The 18845-nt window shown below is 39.4% G+C and overlaps 1 protein-coding gene across 2 annotated transcripts in view; it reads left to right on the forward strand.

Annotated features, from left to right (window-relative positions):
* The window catches only part of RNF38 (ring finger protein 38), a 105223-nt gene that overhangs the window by 67385 nt on the left and 18993 nt on the right, over positions 1-18845 (forward strand). For both annotated transcript variants that reach the window (XM_066569506.1, XM_066569507.1), the window contains 3 exons: positions 7741-7934; positions 12937-13150; positions 16015-16182. In XM_066569506.1, the coding sequence (XP_066425603.1) occupies positions 7741-7934; positions 12937-13150; positions 16015-16182 (576 nt within the window). The remainder of the gene's footprint in view (positions 1-7740; positions 7935-12936; positions 13151-16014; positions 16183-18845) is intronic.

The raw sequence follows: 18845 nt of genomic DNA on the forward strand, positions 1-18845 counted from the left end.
AGCTAAGTGCCAAGGACCATGGCTTTTGAGATTATCCAGGGAGAGAGACTCCACAGCCTCCATGAAACCTGTGCTGGTACTCAGTCAAGTTACTCATGTTCACATGGAGCCTGCGATGTCTCTCTGATGAGATAGCCCTGAGCCTTCTCTTTTCTAAGCTGATCAGTCAGTCCGAGGCAGTCTCAGCCTTTTTTTGCCCAAGAGGTGCTCTAGGTGCTTCATCATCTCTGTGACCCTTTATTGGAGTCTCCAGTATGTCAGTGTTTCTCTTGTGGTGGGGAGCCCAAAACTGCACACAGTCCTCCAGATGCTGTCTCCTAGGACTTTTGCAAGAGTTGGCTCATTTTGGCCTTCCTTTCAGTCACCTGCTTTTATTGAAACCGTTTGCAGATTTGGGAAGGTCTGCATTTCTTTGCCAACTTTTTATTAGACCAAATTCAGATTTCCCTTACTGATCCTTCATCAGGAAGTTGTCTAGCATGTGCCCAGACAGTCAAGTTTCCAAGTTTTATCCTGGTCACAACTCTGAAATAAAAGCTTGACTAGAAAAAAATGGCTCTGAATATTACTGATAATGAGGTTTTTAGGTAAAATTTGAATTAGTTAAAAAAAACAAAACACATGAAGCATTATTTACATTCTAGGATTTCTGTCTAGTGCCTGGCGGATGCAGGGTGTCAGTATTAGATGCATGGACATCAGTATTAGAATTTTTATTTTCTCACCATATACCCATTAACCTTGACTTCATAACTATGTTATACCAAGATTGTGCTCATCGTCAACAGCTGTAACAGTTTGCAGTTCTTACTAGAGAAGTCACTGCATCTGTTCCAGATGTTCTCTTATTCATGAAAAGAGGTATAATGGTTATGTGAATGGTGGTGAGTTGAAGCAAGGGTTCTGAAGCCTACTACCCTGCAGAAGTTGAACGAGCAATGTTACATGCTCTAATTGGACTGGCACACAGTTGGCAGGATGAAAAATATCACTGTGTTGGCCAACGCAGCTAGGCCAGCAAAATTCTTTGGGCAAATCCAATTATACTAGCAAAAGATTCTTATTCCTGGTGTTTATTTTGTCAACTGAAGTTCCTCTAAAGAGCTTTTGACAGTGAAAGATGTATGTCATTACAGTATGATTCTGCCGGCAAATCTTTATACATGGATAGGTCCTTTGTCGTGCAGCTTTGAGTCCAACTGGATAATCCTTGTTTATTTTGTCTTGAAAAGAGCACACCAGTTAGGCTTGGAAGTAGTCCACTTTTTCATAAAATCTGTTACTTTTCACCAGTTTTGTGGCACAGGGCTTTTAATTTACTGCCCCATTGTTGCTTCTTGTAGTTGCTCCTTTCTGGTTTTATTTAAGGCTAGAATTTTAAGAATGTATTAAAGGAAATGTCAAACTTCATGGTCCCCAAGAGCTTTTAATCTGCCATCTTACAAGTTAATATTCTTTTCATCCTATTCTTCCCCCCCCCCCCCCCCCCCCCCACTGTTATACAAATTGTAGATGTGGATCCCTCAGGAATAAGGCAGGAAAATGAGCATGTGAAAGCTTTGGCTTTCATGAAAGTTGAGTTACCACTGTGGGAGCCCTGGGACACCAGTGCTGATCAAATGGGGACCTGATTGGGAGTGAAGCTCAAGGGAAAGCACAGCCGGGCAGGATGATAAAACCTGTGCTTATTAGTACACAATGTATATGCAGTGTCCTGTTTTGCTCGTTAGGGAACTAGCTGATGAGTGCAGGTGCTGCTGTCTGAATTCCAAGATCTGCAGCTGGCATCTGTCATGTGTACTAAAGTACATACAGATGGGGGTGTGTGAACTATCCTGGGTTATCATGGCAAAAAGATAAAATGTCCTTTGGACTTTGCACACCTGGATGGGAGAGACAAACTTTCCTGGTTTACCATAACAAATTCATCTCATCCCCTACACCAACCCTTTGATTTTCATTAAATATTCCTGTTTAGGGTAAGGGTGAAGGGCTGTTGTTTATTCCCATATTCTTCTTAGTTTTTACTGTTTTCAGAAGTAATCTTCATTTCACTCTTCCTGGACTGACCAAGTGATTACAGTTGTGCTCTGTATTGTTCGTGAAAGAGTTTTGTGATCTGTAAGGGAACGTGGAAGGAGACACCGTCAGCTCGTGTAAAGTTGTGTCTGGTCAAGGAACATTTGAATGCCATAAGGGGATAAAAAGAAAAGGAGTAATAAATAGGAACATTTTAAGGCACAAATCTGTTGAACCAGAAAATAAGGGAGGTAGATAAAAGGACCAAACCGGATCAGTCACTAATTGAAGAGGGTATGTGGAAGGTAGCAATGTTAAATTCAGTGAGATTATTTGATTGTAGACCTCATTGCATGGCATTATGAGAGAAAGGAGAGAGCCATAAACAAGGTATGGAGAGAGACACAAACCTGCCAAGCAAACTTAAAGGAGACAAAGACAAGAAACAAAACCTGGTCTGTCACAGTAACTGATGAGCTATTGAAAATGTGCACACAAACAAGGGTTCTATGATTGATCAGAATGCAAACCTGAGAGTCTAGGATGTTGGGGCAGGTCAGTGAGACTATGCCATCTGAGAAGGTGGTTTGCAAGGGAAGGGAGTTGGAAAAGGGACAAAATGAGGCCAGACAGAAAAAGGACTGATGCAGGTGAACTGTGGCTAGTCTTTACCCTTGTTTGGCTGAGCCCTGTGCCTGATCTCTGCAGTCTGTCTTGTTTTATTAGATCTTTTCTTAACTGCCTCTATATGTAATTTCACTGTCTGTACCATGTGTGTGAGTGCTGCAGGGGCTAGGTGAGACCAGCTTGAGAAGAAACTACGCCAGCAGCTGGAGTCACTCTGGAGATGTTGGCAACAGCCAGGTCTGCATTGCCAGTGGTAGAAGTGAGTGAGGTTCTTGGTGGCAGGAGCTGGAGGGGATGTAGCTATCTGAATTATTTTGTTGGTTTCCTACAGAATTTTTATCTATAGTGACAGCTACAGGGGAGTTGCGTGAGCTTGTAAACTCTGCATTGTAATGCCACACCAAAGTTAAACTTCTGCAGCTTCTGGTTTCTGTGGAAGAGATGGAAGAAGACAGTAATGCTTACAAAGCCATCTGGCCTTAAGTGATTTCCCTTGCCTTGGTTTTAGGGTTGTGGGCAGAGCTTATTCGACCTTGGCCAAAAAATGTACTTAGGATTAGTTTGGTCTTGGATAATGAACAAGCCACTGCATTGGATGTAACTGTCTGTTCAGCCCAAGAACTTACTGTTATTGTAGATACAGTCAGACTGACAGAAATGTTGAAATGTAATTCATATTACAATTGTTAGAATTGTTGGAGCAGATAGGATATGCAGAATACTCAGTTTACTAGATGCCTGTAGTTAAATTTGAAAATGCTTATAAATGTTGATGTTTACCAACTTGTATTGATGCCTTGAGAAAGCTGACCTAGAACAGAGGCTAGACAGAGTTAAAGAATTAAATAGGTATATGTTAAAAGTTAAAAAGAATACACCTTGGGCAGTGTAAGAGCCTGGCCAGGGCTACACCCAGGATAAACCCAGACTGGTCACCAAATGGATGACTGGTTACGAGGTCCCATACTTCCTTAATTTTGGTCTATTTGCATATTGGGGTTTATTGTCCAATTACACTTTCAGATTATGAAGTCCCATTCTTCCTGTTTTCTCTCTACAGTTCACCCTTGTTTATGCTCTTGGACCTTAAACTTGTTAATGGTTGTCTTTGGTCCCAAGCTAGAAAAAGAATTGTTTTGTCTACCTACTCTGTGAAGAGAGCTTACCAACACTTAATATGAAGCTCAGAACTACACACCTAGGCAGTACAGAATCTGAAAAATATTAAAGCTAAAACTTAGGGCTTCAGTGTCATGGGGAAAAATACTTTCCTTTTCAGTATGCAGTCGTGAAGAACAAACATGCAGCTGATGATTTCTGGTCAGCCTGTGGTAGGGTTTTATAGGGCATGCCCATCAGATTATCTTTATGTAAAGCCTTCTATGGGCTATGCATGAGAATACTCCTGAAGTACTAGTTTGCTTTTAAAATACAGGTTTTTTGTGGGCTACAGGATAGATGGAGGGTATGGAGTAGTTTCTTGTGTTTCGCAGGACCATTAAGTGGAAATATATAGGGAGTTGGAGAGGAAAATGATTTTCAGATATTTGCAGTAATGGCTTTGCTAATAATTCCATTCTGTGATGGTTAATAATCAGTGTGTGGCTGCAGTATTTATAATTTTACTGGAAAAGGACAGTGGCAAAAACACACCTCAAAGGGTGTTGTCTTGGTGAAAATACCTTGTTTTTCCCAAATAAAATGGAAAAGCTTTCAGATAAAACAGTACTGCAAGAAACCTATACAGAAATAGAACAAACACTTTTAAACAGTGTTTTACAAACGGGCAAACTCTGTATTCGATTTATTACCATTACAGTAATGAGAGTTTATGGGATGCACGGATGAGTATGAGACAGCTATGCTACGTATGTCAGTGAAATGATAACTTTTGGGAATGTCAGTGGAATGCCCACTTTTAGGGATGAGATTTTATATTTTAGTGGCCTGACATATGCTGCTTCTTTTACTAGTAAAAGTCTGATGACTTTGTTCTGGTACTGCTTTCTTTAAATACGAAGTAATCTATATTTCTGTTCTTTGTGCTCTTTTGGTTCAGTGTATTTTAAAGAAGGGCAGTGAGTTTATCTTGTTAGTTAAATGCTAGGTAGAGTGTTCTTGATAACTGCCATCAGTCTGTTCTTGTTGCATGTTGGACATGAGAAAAATACATAGTGTATGGTTGAAAAAATTAGGAATAGTGCCAGAAAATATTTTGAGTACTAACAAGAAACAGTAAGAGCCATTTGGGATTTGGAAACTTGTCATTTTGGAAATTATCGTATATTCCACAAATAAACTACTGAACTTAGTGGCGAATAATAATAAGGTAGGCTGAAACAACTGTCTAAAATACTGTCAGTATATAGTTATTCCACACGCTGATTGAAAATAACATAAAAACAAAATTATACAGGATATGTGTCTCTTATTAGCTCCTTGTACTTTCCTGCATGCTAGTATTATCTTGATACAATTACCACATGAGAATTGGTTTCTTAATAAAAACTAAGACAAAACATGAGGTCTTCAATTAATTAGGTTTATATTGCAGTTTTTATAGAGTCTGTTTGCAAATAAGTTGAGCTTAGCTTCAGGTTACTTCTTTTTCAGTACAGAAAAAGACACAATTACATCTTAAATCTCTGTACATGTAGTTCCAAAAAATTATTTTACCTTTATTTTTGTTCCAGTGGGAAACAATTTTGAGTAAAATTACTGTTGCTTACTGCAGAGGGCAGTTAGCACTTACAGAGTTTGAAATATCTGTGAGAGTTAGTAATCTGGAGTGGTGATGAAGGCAAACTGCTTAGCAGCTTACATCTCCACAGTCTTTGAAGTGGTGCACTCCTGATGCAAAAGGAAAAATAAATAATAATAGAGGAGCTGTTTTTGCAAGGTTGACTGGTTTCTATGGGGCAGGGTATATTAGTGTTAATGCTTGGGAAGGGTGTCACATTTAAATTAGGGCAGTACCAGTGGGAGATCCCCAGCCACAGGTATAGATTGTATTAGGATAGAAGTGGTTATTGTATTCTTTCAAGATTTTGTTTTCTGCCAGCTTCACTAAATCCACTTTTTTTCTTCCTCCATTTCCCATTTTCTTTTGCACTCACAAAATCCCAGCATACCTAATTTACCAGCACTTTTATTACCTGTCTTTCACTTTGAATAGGCTTAGTCATCATGGTGTAAGAAGTTGGGCCACAAATCATCCTTCTCTCACTCTTGTAGCACAGTTGCTTTAAGATTTGTCCTTTGGCAGTGTTCTCTGAAATCTGATAAAATATGTGTTTTCACAGAAGCTGTGCTCTCAAGGCACTTACGGGGTATCTCTTCCAGTTGTTTCTTTTTGGTGTTGAGCTGCTTAGGGCTAGCAGCCTTCTGGAAGAGTCACCCTTTACCTGGACATCTACTGTCATGAACCATCAGGTGCATACCTGCCTTTTAACCTATTTTTCTCTAAAAAATTAAAGTGCAGTTGGTTAAGGAGTTCAAAAGAGATTGAGCAACAAGCAGATGCATGGATTATCAGGATGGTTCTCTAAGGAAGATGACTGTTTTAGATAAGATACAGTAGGGGAAGACTACAATCTGTGTTAAAGTATTTGAAGACAAGAGACTGAAAAGCTCTAAAATTTTGTAAAAAATGGCCACAAGTCATAGAGAGGAAAAACCTTTTGTCTCTTGAACACCTGAACAAAACTTCTCGTTCTTAAAGGAATGTCCTTGCACTGCAAAGAATGCTGGAGTACAAACTGTATGTTGATGGAAACCTACCAAGAAGCAACTAAATACTGTTCAGAAAATAAAATGCTCCTGTAAAGCTAAGAGACAGGAGAGGTCCAGAGTCCAGTCTACAGATAAGTCTGAAGTGAGACCTCTAGCAATCTAGGGCGAGGGGGCAGTTCTGGAACACAAAACCATTGCAGACAAGTTGTTTTCTCTACTTTGGCTATCTGCAATTACATGCAAACGTGATTGAAATAGTGCAGTGATGGACTGAAACAGGAGTGGTGGAGTGACTGGACAAGCTGGAGGCCAACTAAATACTAGAAGTTTGCTTGCACTAGGAATTCTGTCAGAGAAGTTCACGTGATGCTTGGACTCAAGGATAGTTCCAGTGGTAGTTCATGTGGTTTTAGTTTTTTGTTCAGTTGCTGATCTCTGCAGTTTGATGTGTATTTTTCTGTATTTTCAGTTGTCGTGTCTATTAACAGCATGATGTATTTTAATTTTGGCAGAAAAGTGGGGTAGAAGGGAGGGATGTTTATTGCATTTTATGCTGGCTTCATAGGCATTGGTGGGAGCTTCTGAAAAGAATGACAGCTCTATTTGATAGCATGGACACACAGTGGAAGTTGTGTTCGTAGCCAGCTGGGAAAACATTGCTTGGAAGTGAATGAACTTTGCATCAGCACTGGAAATTTCAGGCACTATGAAGGAGTAGGCCTTGTGGAGTTAAGTTTAAGTTTTAACTGGAGATTGATATTTTTTTTTTTCAGGTTATGTGTATGAATGGTTATGATTACATGAATAACTAGAAGGATGAAGCATCTCTGTGCTAAGTTAGCAGAATTAAAATAGGCTGCAGTACAAAGCAAATGCAGATTAGCTAGGTACAGATCTGATAGGAAGGGGGTCCAATGCAGAGAGCAAGCTCAATGTACCAGCTGCTTACTGACTAGTACTGATTCCATTGCTGTGAAGATGTGTTTATACATCTGCTTCTGTAGCCTGTAAGTGCTATGGCAGGAGGAATGTAAAATAGGTGATAGGTTACTCTCTTCATGTTACTCTTTTCTGATAGAGTTTTGATTTTGCATGGATGTTGGAATTTAATATTTTAGTGCTGCTAAAGTGTAATTTAAGTAGTAATTTTTCTAGAGGTTAGGGAACCATAAAAAAATCAGTGTTTATAAACAAAATATAAAGGTGAATACTTGTAGGTGCTAAATTTCATTATGTTTTCAATTTTCAGCGAGTCACTTGTAATGCTAGGTGCAAAGCAATACTGAAGTATGGTTTGCAATTCACTCATCTGGAGGTTGGTTTTGTTTTAGTTTTGTTTTTGTTTTCTTTGCACTGGTGTAGAGTGAAGACAGTCCTAGTCCCAAGCGACAACGCCTTTCCCATTCCGTCTTTGATTACACAGCAGCATCACCAGCCCCATCACCACCAATGCGACCATGGGAGATGACATCAAACAGGCAACCTCCTTTGGCTCGACCCAACCAACACCACTTCTCAGGGGAACGATGCAACACACCTGCACGAAACAGGAGGAGGTAAGCAAGCTCGGTAGCTTGGGAAACAAGTTCTTATTCTTTCTGATTTTAGCTCAAGGAAAGTGTGTTTTCGGTAGCACTGATTAGATTACACATGGTAAACATGCTAACATTTCCTTTGAGCTGTAATATAATGCAGTTGTGATTAAAAGGCTCCTGGAAGTATTTCAGGCTTGTGCATCATCTTGTAATTTATCTGAAAAGTCAGCTTGAGGAAAAGAGTGCTCCAAACGTTTTTTATTATGGATGTAATTCTCTATTACTCTGTGCTGAGGTAAAAAACATGTAGAAAAGTGCAAGGAAAAATCTTTCTCATCAGGGTACTTTTAAAGGTGTTAAGAATTACTTGTGTAATACCATCATTTTCACTACAGTCACAATTATTATTGTACTTAAAACCAATCAAAATAAAGATGAGAGACACCAGCTGGAGATGAGAAGGTTAGCATAGTGTCACATGTTTGCTGAGGTGGGTGATTCACGTGTAGTGGTAATTAGATTTTCATGTTGGTTTTAGCTTGTGGCTCATTAACTTCTCAAAGCAGAGATTTTGGAATAAGTTCTAATGGTTATGGAAGAGAGAAATTGGAACTGGGGCCTGGATGGATGATGCTCTAGCAAAACATGAACTCACAGATTTTTTTTTGCTATTCTTGTTAAACCAATTATCCAAAACAGAAGCTTTCATTGCCTCATATTCTGCCTCAAATATACTGAGTCGTCTTATGCAAGCTAAAATACACTGTCTCTGTTTGCTTCTAAGAAATGTTTTAGCTTGGTTTATACTAAAAAAAACCCCATGTCTGCCCTTTTTCATTAATATGAAATTTAGGTTTAAGATCTATTTAGCTAGTTTTCTTCAGATTCCACAAATCAAATTTGTCAACAATGGTCCCCCAGTAGTTTTGCAGCAAGAGAGCTTAAAGCATGCTATTTTGGTATCTTTGCTTCAACTTGATGAATTTGAAAGTCTTCAGTCAGTGGCATGTAAAATGTGCAGCTCTCAATGCAGCTTGTCAGACTTAGGAAAGAGATTAAATTGTGAACTTAAAAGGATTGTTGTGAAGACAGATGATCAGACCTTTCATATAGTTTGGTACAAGGATGCTCTGTTAGGGGCATTTGGCCCACAAAATGATCTTGACCTCAAATGTTTTGAACTGAGATGCCTAGCTTATGTGCATTCAGTCATTTTTGTTTGGTGTCCAGTCAGCTTACACAAATTTCTTTGCAGTGTTCATTAACATCTGCAGAGTTAAACAGCGTGCTTAACTGACTATCTGTCTAGTTGTCTAGCTAAATGCTTGACAGCAGAATCTAGACAGTTTGGATATACTGTGGAATGGAGAATAAGAGTGGAAATGTGTAAGGGCTGAATGTGCTCGGGACAAGTGTCTTGCTGTTCAGATGCAGTCAAGTGCTAATGAAGTAGTAGCCTGTGGCTTTTGGTAAGTAAGTCATTGCAAAGAGAGAGACACCTCATTGCCAGGCCATCTTCAGTCTGACCGGAACTGTTAGGTTGGCTGCAGCTTTATGAACACAAACATTACTCTTTCTAGAGGGAGCTCACCTGCTCCTGGGTAATAACACAAGATTTTGCTCTAATCAGAGACACCTGAATGTATCAGTACTTTGTTTCCCTGCACTTGAGTCAGTGCATTTTTTAGCTTGGGTGCAGTGTTGCATTTGAGCTAGCTCCAGTTCAGTTCCACAATAACATTGCACCTATTTTCTTCTAGAACCAGTGTTTTTAGGGAGAACAATGTTCTTGTTTTGCAGGAGTCTTTCTGAGTCTTAAGAGTGCTGTGGAGTCATACCAGAGCTAATAGCCATTCTCATAGATCAAAAGCTTGAGTCCTTAAGATCACTATGAGTGCATCTGTTATTAATGCTTTAGGTGAGGTTATGCTTATGCTTTTGAAGCAAATTTTTTTGTTTTCCCTGCTTTGTTTTCTCTTCTCATTGCAGAATGGTTTCAGAGTTTAGCAGGCTTTCAGGTTTGAGATAAGATGAAAGGTGAACTCCAGCAGCAAATGGTCACTGAGCTCAAGGAAGCAGGCTAGGGCAAGTGCAGGCAAAACCTTTGAAGTGTGTCTAGTGTGGACATCACTGCCCTAGTGTCATCAGCATTAACTCCTTCATCCTACCAGTTGACTCCTGTTGGTCAGGACAGTCTGTCTTGGGTATTTTTATTACCTGGATTTTTTTTTTTTTAATTACCTACCTTACTATTTTGACCTTTCCTCTTGGTATCAATGATTTTGTACTATGCCTAACACAAGAGTGCCCGGATTTATTGTGGTTTTTTATTCTGATTCATTGTAAGCAAACAAATACTGCATTAAGAAAGATAGCCTTCTGGTGTGAATTTGCAGAAAGATTATTTTTGTCTAGATACTTATATATAGTACAGATAAATTATGAATGTAGAAGCATAATGCCACGCCTATGTGAAACAGAGAAGGCCATTCCAATTTATCAGTCATTGTGAAATGGGGGGATCTGTACCATTGCTGTACCTTACCTTTCATCTGTGCTTCCTTTCCTCCTTGTCTTGAATGTAATTCTGAACTGAAGGGATTCAAGAATGTCTTAGTGCAAAGAAATCACCCTTGTTAGAAATACTAAGATCTGCACGTACTAACTCTGCAGTTATGGATACCTTCTGATGGCTGTTCTTACCTGAGGGTAGGAATTCCTGCAACTTTTTCACCACTTTCATCCTGTCTCTTTGTTTTAACCTGGCATTTACCATGTTTTTAGTGTGCATGTAGTAACAGAGGATTTTTTGTGGCTGTTTTTAAAGACTTCAAGCACAGATTCATTACTGAAGTTTAATAATAGTTTAGACCCATGTCTTGACAATTATTCTGAAGTAATTTCCAATAATTCAGAAGCTAATAAAGCTATGTATCCAGATATTCTGACTTTTGCTGACTGAAAGGATACTGTATTTATAATTCTGCACAGGAAAAAATACAGCTTTGCTTTTTTCCAGAGAATGATACTTATTCATTCATTTTAGAAGATACTCCAGAATTTTTGCCAGCCTTTGTTGGCTTTTTCATAATTCTGGGTTCATGGAAAAGTAAAATCAGGCCTTTTAACTAAGACAGAGGCAAGACTAGTTTTATGAGAACTACTACCTTGTCTAAGAAGCCACCTTGTCTAAGTGCTGCTGGCAGTTAAGAGAATTTCTGTTCTTCTGAAGCAGTGGTACTGTCTTTTGTAACTTTTCTCTATTTTTGGAGCTTTTCCAAAGAAAAATCCTCACATAGGTATTTTTATGTTAAATTATTCAGACCATTTCTGTTTCATAGCAGGAAATAGCAAATTTAAAACAACTGAGTACTCCAAACAGTAGAACATCTTCTGCATTACTAGTTCCATGATTAGAAATTATATATGCCAGTTTTACCTAAGGAGAATGTAGCAGTTATACCGTATTAGTAATAAAGCAATGCAGCATGCAGCAAACACTTCAGAAAAGAAAACTGGGTTTAAAATACACTAGTAAGAACTAAAATTTAGGTTTCTCAGTGGTTAGAAGAAAACACAGTTTGTATGTTTTGCCATGGTTGTTTATAAAAATAAAGGTGGCTATGCATTTTAAAATTTGTTTGGGTTTTTCTTTGCTGTATTACAGCCTGACCTTATGCCTTCTGTCTGACCGGTTGAGAATTACCATTTGTTTCAGTTCTGAGAGGCAATAGTGTCAAAAATCTTTGTGAGGTAGGGTAGGAAAATAGTGGCTTGAGACATTGTATCGAATGCTTACAGTTGCATCTGGGTAGCTGGTGACGTGGTCTCGCTTTCCCCGAGTATGTCTGTTTCATGCAGCAGAAAAGTTGGCTCAGCCTGAGAAGTATCTGGGATTTGCCAACAGGTTGCAGGTTTATATGATTTTCATTTGATAATAGCAGAAATTCTGTTCCATGCAGTTGGAGAGGACATGTTCTAGTAATGGTCACAGATTCTTTTTGTCTCTTCTCTGCAGTTTAGATCCTTTAGCCTGTTTCATAAATGGGAAACCATTTCACCCCATGTAGCTTTAATATGCTGTTGCTTCTGGGACCTGTAACTTGGGTGTGTGGTGGAGATTGGAAAGCATGTGCTGAAAGTACTGCAAGATCATTTTGTGCTCTCAGTGCTTTCCCTTTCCAAATAAATGAGAAAAGACTTGTTCAAAACTTCTCATAGTGAGTTTATCGCATCTGTGTGCATAATTTTCTGGGTGCTGAACCTGAGCCAGTGGTTTCCGATTTCTAGAACTTTTAGCTCAAGATAGTTGCAGCTCTACTCAGAACTTGCACACAATTATATAAGAATACATAATGAAATCCTACACCTGTAGATCAGTTGCTCTGACAGATATATGCTGTGGTCTAAGTCTGTCTACAGAAGTTCTCCACTCTGGAAAAGAAACAATGCCAGAATCATAATTTCCTGGGAGAGCTCTCTTCTCCTGGAGAGAATTTTAGAATGTGCTCAGTTATGCAGTGAACATGTGAGAGCTGAAAAATTAATTTGTTTCTCCAAAGAAGTCTACTGCTTTGTCTGCTTTTACTAAGCAAGCAATCTGTGGTATGGTTGAAACAAAGACCCTGGGTAAATCTCTGATCATTTAATGAAGGATTTTTACGTAGATATAATAAAGGCATGGGAATATCATGAAGATTGCTGTCTTGACTTTTGAGCACTACTGTGGCAATCCAAGTGTTATTTTTTTAACAAGGTAATATTTACATTGCAGTTCTCCTCTTGGTTTCCCTAACAGCATTAAGTTATGCTCTGCTAAGCATTTCCATACTGAAAAAAGTGTCATTTATAAGGATTCTAGCAGTTCTGTCAGTAAAAAAATTTTATTCCAATCTACTAAAATTGTTCTAGTAAAATTTTCCAGTTTAAAAGATTCCTTGATAGTTGATTCTCTTGACATTTTAGTTAGTAAGAAGGATTTATGTCATTTACATAACCTCTAATTTTTTTAATGCATTTCCAGTCCTCCCGTTCGACGTCAGAGAACAAGGAGAGATCGTTTGTCTAGACATAATTCTATTAGCCAGGATGAAAACTATCACCATCTCTCCTATGGACAGCAGCAAGCAATAGAAGAGCCTCGAGCCTTTCGCCCACCGAATGTATCTCCTCGGATGTTGCACCCAGCTGCTCACCCACCGCAGCAGAATGCAGTGATGGTTGACATTCATGATCAGGTAAAATTTTTACAGCACAATGAGAAGGCTGTTTGAGAGGTGGTGTTTGGTTTTGGGGGGTTTTCCCACCACCTTCAAGATCCCTTTCCTCACCAAATAATCTCATCTCATGATTGACAATGAAAGTCACAGAGCACTAATTTCTATTTGACTTCTTGCAGAGTGGTGGTTATTGTCGAATATTATGTGTATGAAGCACTGCAGTAGGCAGTAAAAAAAAAAAACCCAAACATTCACACTTTTAATAAAGACGATTGATACTTAACAATTCATACTTAACAATTTGTCAGTGCATAAATTGGCATATTTCTCTATGTCTCTGTCTCAAACCTTTGAAATGCAGTTATTTTGCTTTTGTAATTAGTTTCTTGCAATAAAGATGTAATATGATACTATTAATTATGTATTCTATTTCACATTAAATGCTTCACCTTAGCTTAGGAGTCACAAAATAGTTAAAATGTATTATTTAGAGGTAGAATTACAATGCCTATTGGTTGTCTGCATAGCAGCAGGAATCACAATAGTTTTGTTACATAACTAAATCAACTCTCCAAGCCTAATCAATTCCTCCTTAAATTATATGAAAAAATTATATTCAAGTTGGTCCAGAAAGTAAATAATTCCTCTCTGTGACAGCACTTTGTATAGAATTCTGTAACTGAGAACCTCTAAAAGAAGTTGTGGGCCTCTCACTACAAGAAGGACATTGCATTGATGGAGCACGTCCTTGGAAGAGCAGTGGAACTGGTGAAGGATCTGGAGCACGGATCATATGAGGAGTGGCTGAGGGAGCTGGGTGTGTTTACCCTGGAGAAAAGGGGGCTCTGGGAAGACTTTACCAATCTCTAAAAGTACCTGAAAGGAGGTTGTAACCTGGGCATTGGTTTCCCAAGTAACAAGTGACAGGACAGGAGGAAATTGTACAATGGTAGTGTAGACTGGATAGTACGAAAAATTACTGAAAGGATGGAGCATTGGATCTGGCTTCTCAGGGAGGTGTGGAGCACCATGCCTGGTGGAATTTAAAAGACACATAGGTGTGGCGATTACAGACATGATTTAGGGGTGGCAGTGCTGGGTTAATGGTTGGATTTGATGAGCTTAGTGGTCTTTTCCAGCCTAAATGATTCTGTGATCCTGTTGAGGTAACCTTTGTTGTCTACTAAATTAACAGGCCATAGCACAAGTACACTGCTTGCTACATAGCTGCAAGTAGATTGTAGATGTGCACATTGGGAGCTGCACACGCACAGAATGCTGCTGTAACATCTGTGCTTAAAAGCTGGTTGGCATTAAGTGCAGATGCGTAGCACTAGTGTGTCATACTATGTGTGCAGAGCAGTTCTCAGCAGGGAATTATTTGCATTTGGGACCAAGTGAAAGGATAGAAGCCAGTGCCATTCTAGCATCTCACAAACTTACATTTTTAGGAGTTCTTCTGCTGGAGGTCTGAAAATGCTCTTGCTTTATGTTGTAAGCTCATTACAAGTCTGGCTGAACAGTTTTCCATTCCACTGCCAAACACTGTCTGTGATTAGATGTATTTCCAGACTTACTGAGGTTTTCCATGGTGCTACTTTCCAATTCAGGGGCATGAACATTTTGAGAAGTCATTTCTTTTATTATTATTATTATTATTATTATTATTATTATTATTATTATTATTATTATTATTATTATTATTATTATTATTATTATTATTATGAGCAACAAACATTCCAGGATCACATATAGCATTGCACTTACGCCCAGCTTTTTGTAGCAGAGCCAGAACTGGTTCAAGTTCTGTGTCTTTCCTGAACCTGGTTTCTGTCATTATTGATGTTTGGGATTTTAACCTGTGTTCAGTGATCTGTGTTCTATTTTGGTTTCTTCATTTGGCTGTACACTACCACTTGGTAGTTTAGCGCTCTTTGCTCATTCTCACCTTCATGAGGTGCTGTTCTTGTTCTGTTTTAAATAAGAAGGTTCTATTTTGGCTGATGATGAAAGAAGAGAGTGCTTTGAAATAATTACTTTCAATTAATCTGTGCTTCCTGAATCTTAAACCTTTTCAGTTTTATTAGAGCATGAAAATGTTAAAAGATCGTTCAGTGTTAAAAGAATCCAACAAAACCAACAACAAAATTTCAAACAAACAAACATCCCATGTGGTTTCTAGGTGCAGAATACCTTTGGATCTTGGTTTGATGATTAAGTTTTACGGATTGCCACTAGTTAGAAAATTCCTTTACATGGTTTCCTAATATGAGTCTGGACAGTTAGGGTCTGCTGCCTCTTAGTCATGTTAACTTTTCCTTTTCGGCTTTCTTGTTAGCTGTTCTGTTAGTTAAGTTAGGAATTCAGCTTAAATGCTGGCTTGAAAGTGACTCAAGAGAGTGGTCTCTTAGGAAGAAAGAAAATCTGGAAAATTTTTTTATTGTTTAAAGATACAAGTCTCTTGAATTAGTACTGAATCAGTCCCTTCAGAACTGAGAAAATTCTTGAGCTGCTTGTAGATTAGCTTTTTATGTGGGAGTTACCACGTAAAATAATAATTTCATAATTAACTTGCGGAGAGAAGGCAGGATTAATAGTCTGACATGCTTCTGAGTGACTAAGGTGCCGCTGAAGTTTTAACATGTTAAGCTGGGAGGTCCCTCTTGCCCAGAAATTCTGAATTTTATCAATAAATAACATTCCATTGATTAAAACATTTTAATGAACAGAAATTACAGCCATGTACCTCCTATTACACTTCCTTTGTGAATATATTATTTTTCTGATCTGTAAATAAAAGCTTAGTGTCTTACTGTGCTGTACAAGAGAGTTAAGACTTTACAGTAAGTTATTAAATACGTTTTCTTTTCCTTTTGCTGCAGATCCATCAGGGCACAGTTCCTGTTTCATACACAGTGACAACCGTGGCTCCACATGGGATACCACTTTGCACAGGCCAGCACATTCCAGCCTGCAGCACGCAGCAGGTCCCAGGGTGCTCAGTGGTTTTCAGTGGCCAGCACCTTCCAGTTTGCAGTGTGCCTCCCCCAGTAAGTAGGTCTCTCTAACTACACCAGCTTCAATCTGGTTTTCTAGTACAAATCTAAAATGTCATATGCAGTACAATATACAGCGTCTAGTGTACACTTCTGATGTTGGTATAATGTTGGTCTCTGCCAGCAGTGTGTAACTTTGCTTTTCCTGTGGTGCTTTCTGTGAAATGAGTAAGCCTGTGTGGCACTGAAACAAAACCCTTGATATGACCCATCTATTTCTTTAGGCTGCCCATTGAAGAGTAAGGGTAGTTTGTGTTTATCATGCCCAGGTACCATTTATCCCCATGAGAGGCAGCAAGGTCTGCAGCATGATACTGGCAAGTCTGGATTATTTGTGAGAATCAGTTCCTTTCCTGTCAAATTGGTGAAACTCTGTTACATGAGCTGATGTGTATCCCTGAGGCAGCATGAGAGACAGGCTTTTTCTTCTGTTTAGTGGTGGTGGTAGTGGAACAAAGCAATCTCAGAATAAGTACCCAGAGACTGGAACAATTAGTAGTAAATTCAGCAAGGAAAGAAGGAACACATCCTAAGAAACAACAGAGAAAAAGCTGAAACTGCATTGGGGCTTAGGGAAATCCATCCAACGCATACTAATACTCTTACCCTATGCTTTGAATAGGTGTATTATCTGTGCAATTCATAAAAGGTTTTTTAATTCAACAATGCAGTTTTCCTTTTAATACATATAGGAGTAAAGCTCTGGTTTTTGTTTTCAATGTACAACAGTTAATCAAGTGTGTTGAGAGAATAGATCCAACAATAGATCCAAACAATTTGGTTTCTGTAGCATCAGCAGGCAGATTTTATGCTTTTTTCTGTTAAAGCATAAAATTGAGGAATAGTTTTAAGTTAAAAGAGGACTCTGGAGGTTGTCTGGTGGTCACCTGCTGCAGTACCAGCTTCCAAGTATGGAGATTTCACAGCACCTGTAAGTTTCTGCTTCAGTGTTTGACTGTCCTTGTGATGAAGAACTTCCTCTGGATGTCTGGTTGAGTTTTCTTTGTTGCATCTTGGTCCCATTGGTCTTGTGCTCTTTCAACTTTGCTTCTTGAGGAGGTCTTGTATTCTTCCTGTCCACTCTTAGGAAGTAGTTAGACACAGGGGTAAGGTATTTGCTTACTTTTCTCTTTTTAAAGAAGAACAAGTCTAGTTCTGCCACCTCTTTTATGCAGTTCTCTCCAAGTCACTGGCCATCATGACTTTCACCAAGACTTGATTATCATGTTGTCATTGTCTGTGTTTGGCACTGGCATGCCCAAAACTGGGCCCAGGAATTGAGATAAATGTTACAGTTTCTGAATGGAGGAGCAAAATCACTTTACTAGTTTCACCAGTTGCTTTCTTAGCCATGCATGCCATAGGCCTTTTTGGCTAAGAACACTATGGGTACTACGTATGTGTCCACCATAACCTCACTTTTTTTGCTGCAAATCTGACTGCAACCAATTAGTCTCAGAGTGTCCTGATCCATGAGTTACTCTTTTCCACTGCCAGACTTCACATTTACCTTGGAACTTTAAATAGTTCCTGTCAGCCAATTTCTCCAGCCTATAAAAATATATCTCAAGGTAGCACGTGCCCTCTAGCATGTCACTTTGCTCCCCAGCTACATCTGTGAATTTCCCAGTTTCCTTTTCCCAGGTCATTTTCACAATCTTTGTCTATCTCACTGCACATGTAGCTATGAAATAAACAAATGCCATTTATTAAACACCTTTATCAGTTTTAAAAGTTCTTCAGAGACCAAGATGGGTCTAGAGGGACATGGACAGACTTGAGAAATGGGCCTATATGAAATCTCATGGGGTGTAACAAGACCAAACACAAAGTGCTGCACCTGGGTTGTACCAGCACAGGCTGGGGGTGAGCAGATGGAGAGCAGCCCTGTGAGCAGGACTGGGGGGTGCTGGCGGGTGAGAGGCTGGACATGACCCAGCCTTGGGCACTCCCAGCCCAGAGAGCCAAACGTGTCCTGGGCTGCATCCAGAGCAGCGTGGGCAGCAGGGGAGGGAGGGGATTCTGCCCCTCTGCTCTGCTCTGGGGAGAGCCCACCTGGAACCCTGCATCCAGCTCTGGGGTCCCAGCACAGGGAGGACATGGACATGTTGGAGTGAGTCCAGAGGAGGGGCACCAAGATGATCAGAGGGATGGAGCACCTCTCCTATGGGGAAAGGCTGAGAGAATTGGGTTTGTTCAGCCTGGAAAAGAGAAGGCTTTGGGGTATCTTAATTCAGATACTTGAAGGGAACCTAAAAAAATGGTGGACTGAGACTTCTTACAAAGGCATGTAGTAACAGAACAAGATGTGGAATGGCTTTAAACTGAAAAAGAGTAGGTTTAAATTATATGTTAGGAAAAAAAAGTTCTTTACTGTGAGGATGGTAAGCCACTGGAACAGGTTGCCCAGAAAAGTTATGGATGCCACATACCTGAAAGTGTTCAAGGCCAGGTTGGATGAAGCTCTGAGCAACTGGGTCTAGTGAAAGGTGTCCCTGCCCATGGCAGGGGGTTTGGAACAAAATGATCTTTAAGGTGCCTTCCAACCCAGGTCATTCTACGATTTGTTCAAGCTGAAGAACTTTTCTAAAGCTTGAATGAATAAATAGGTAATTTTCATTTCTTTCTGCTTTAAATTAGTGTCACCTCATTTGCTC

The sequence above is a fragment of the Molothrus aeneus genome, chromosome Z (assembly GCF_037042795.1).
Source record: "Molothrus aeneus isolate 106 chromosome Z, BPBGC_Maene_1.0, whole genome shotgun sequence".
Classification (NCBI taxonomy): domain Eukaryota; kingdom Metazoa; phylum Chordata; class Aves; order Passeriformes; family Icteridae; genus Molothrus; species Molothrus aeneus.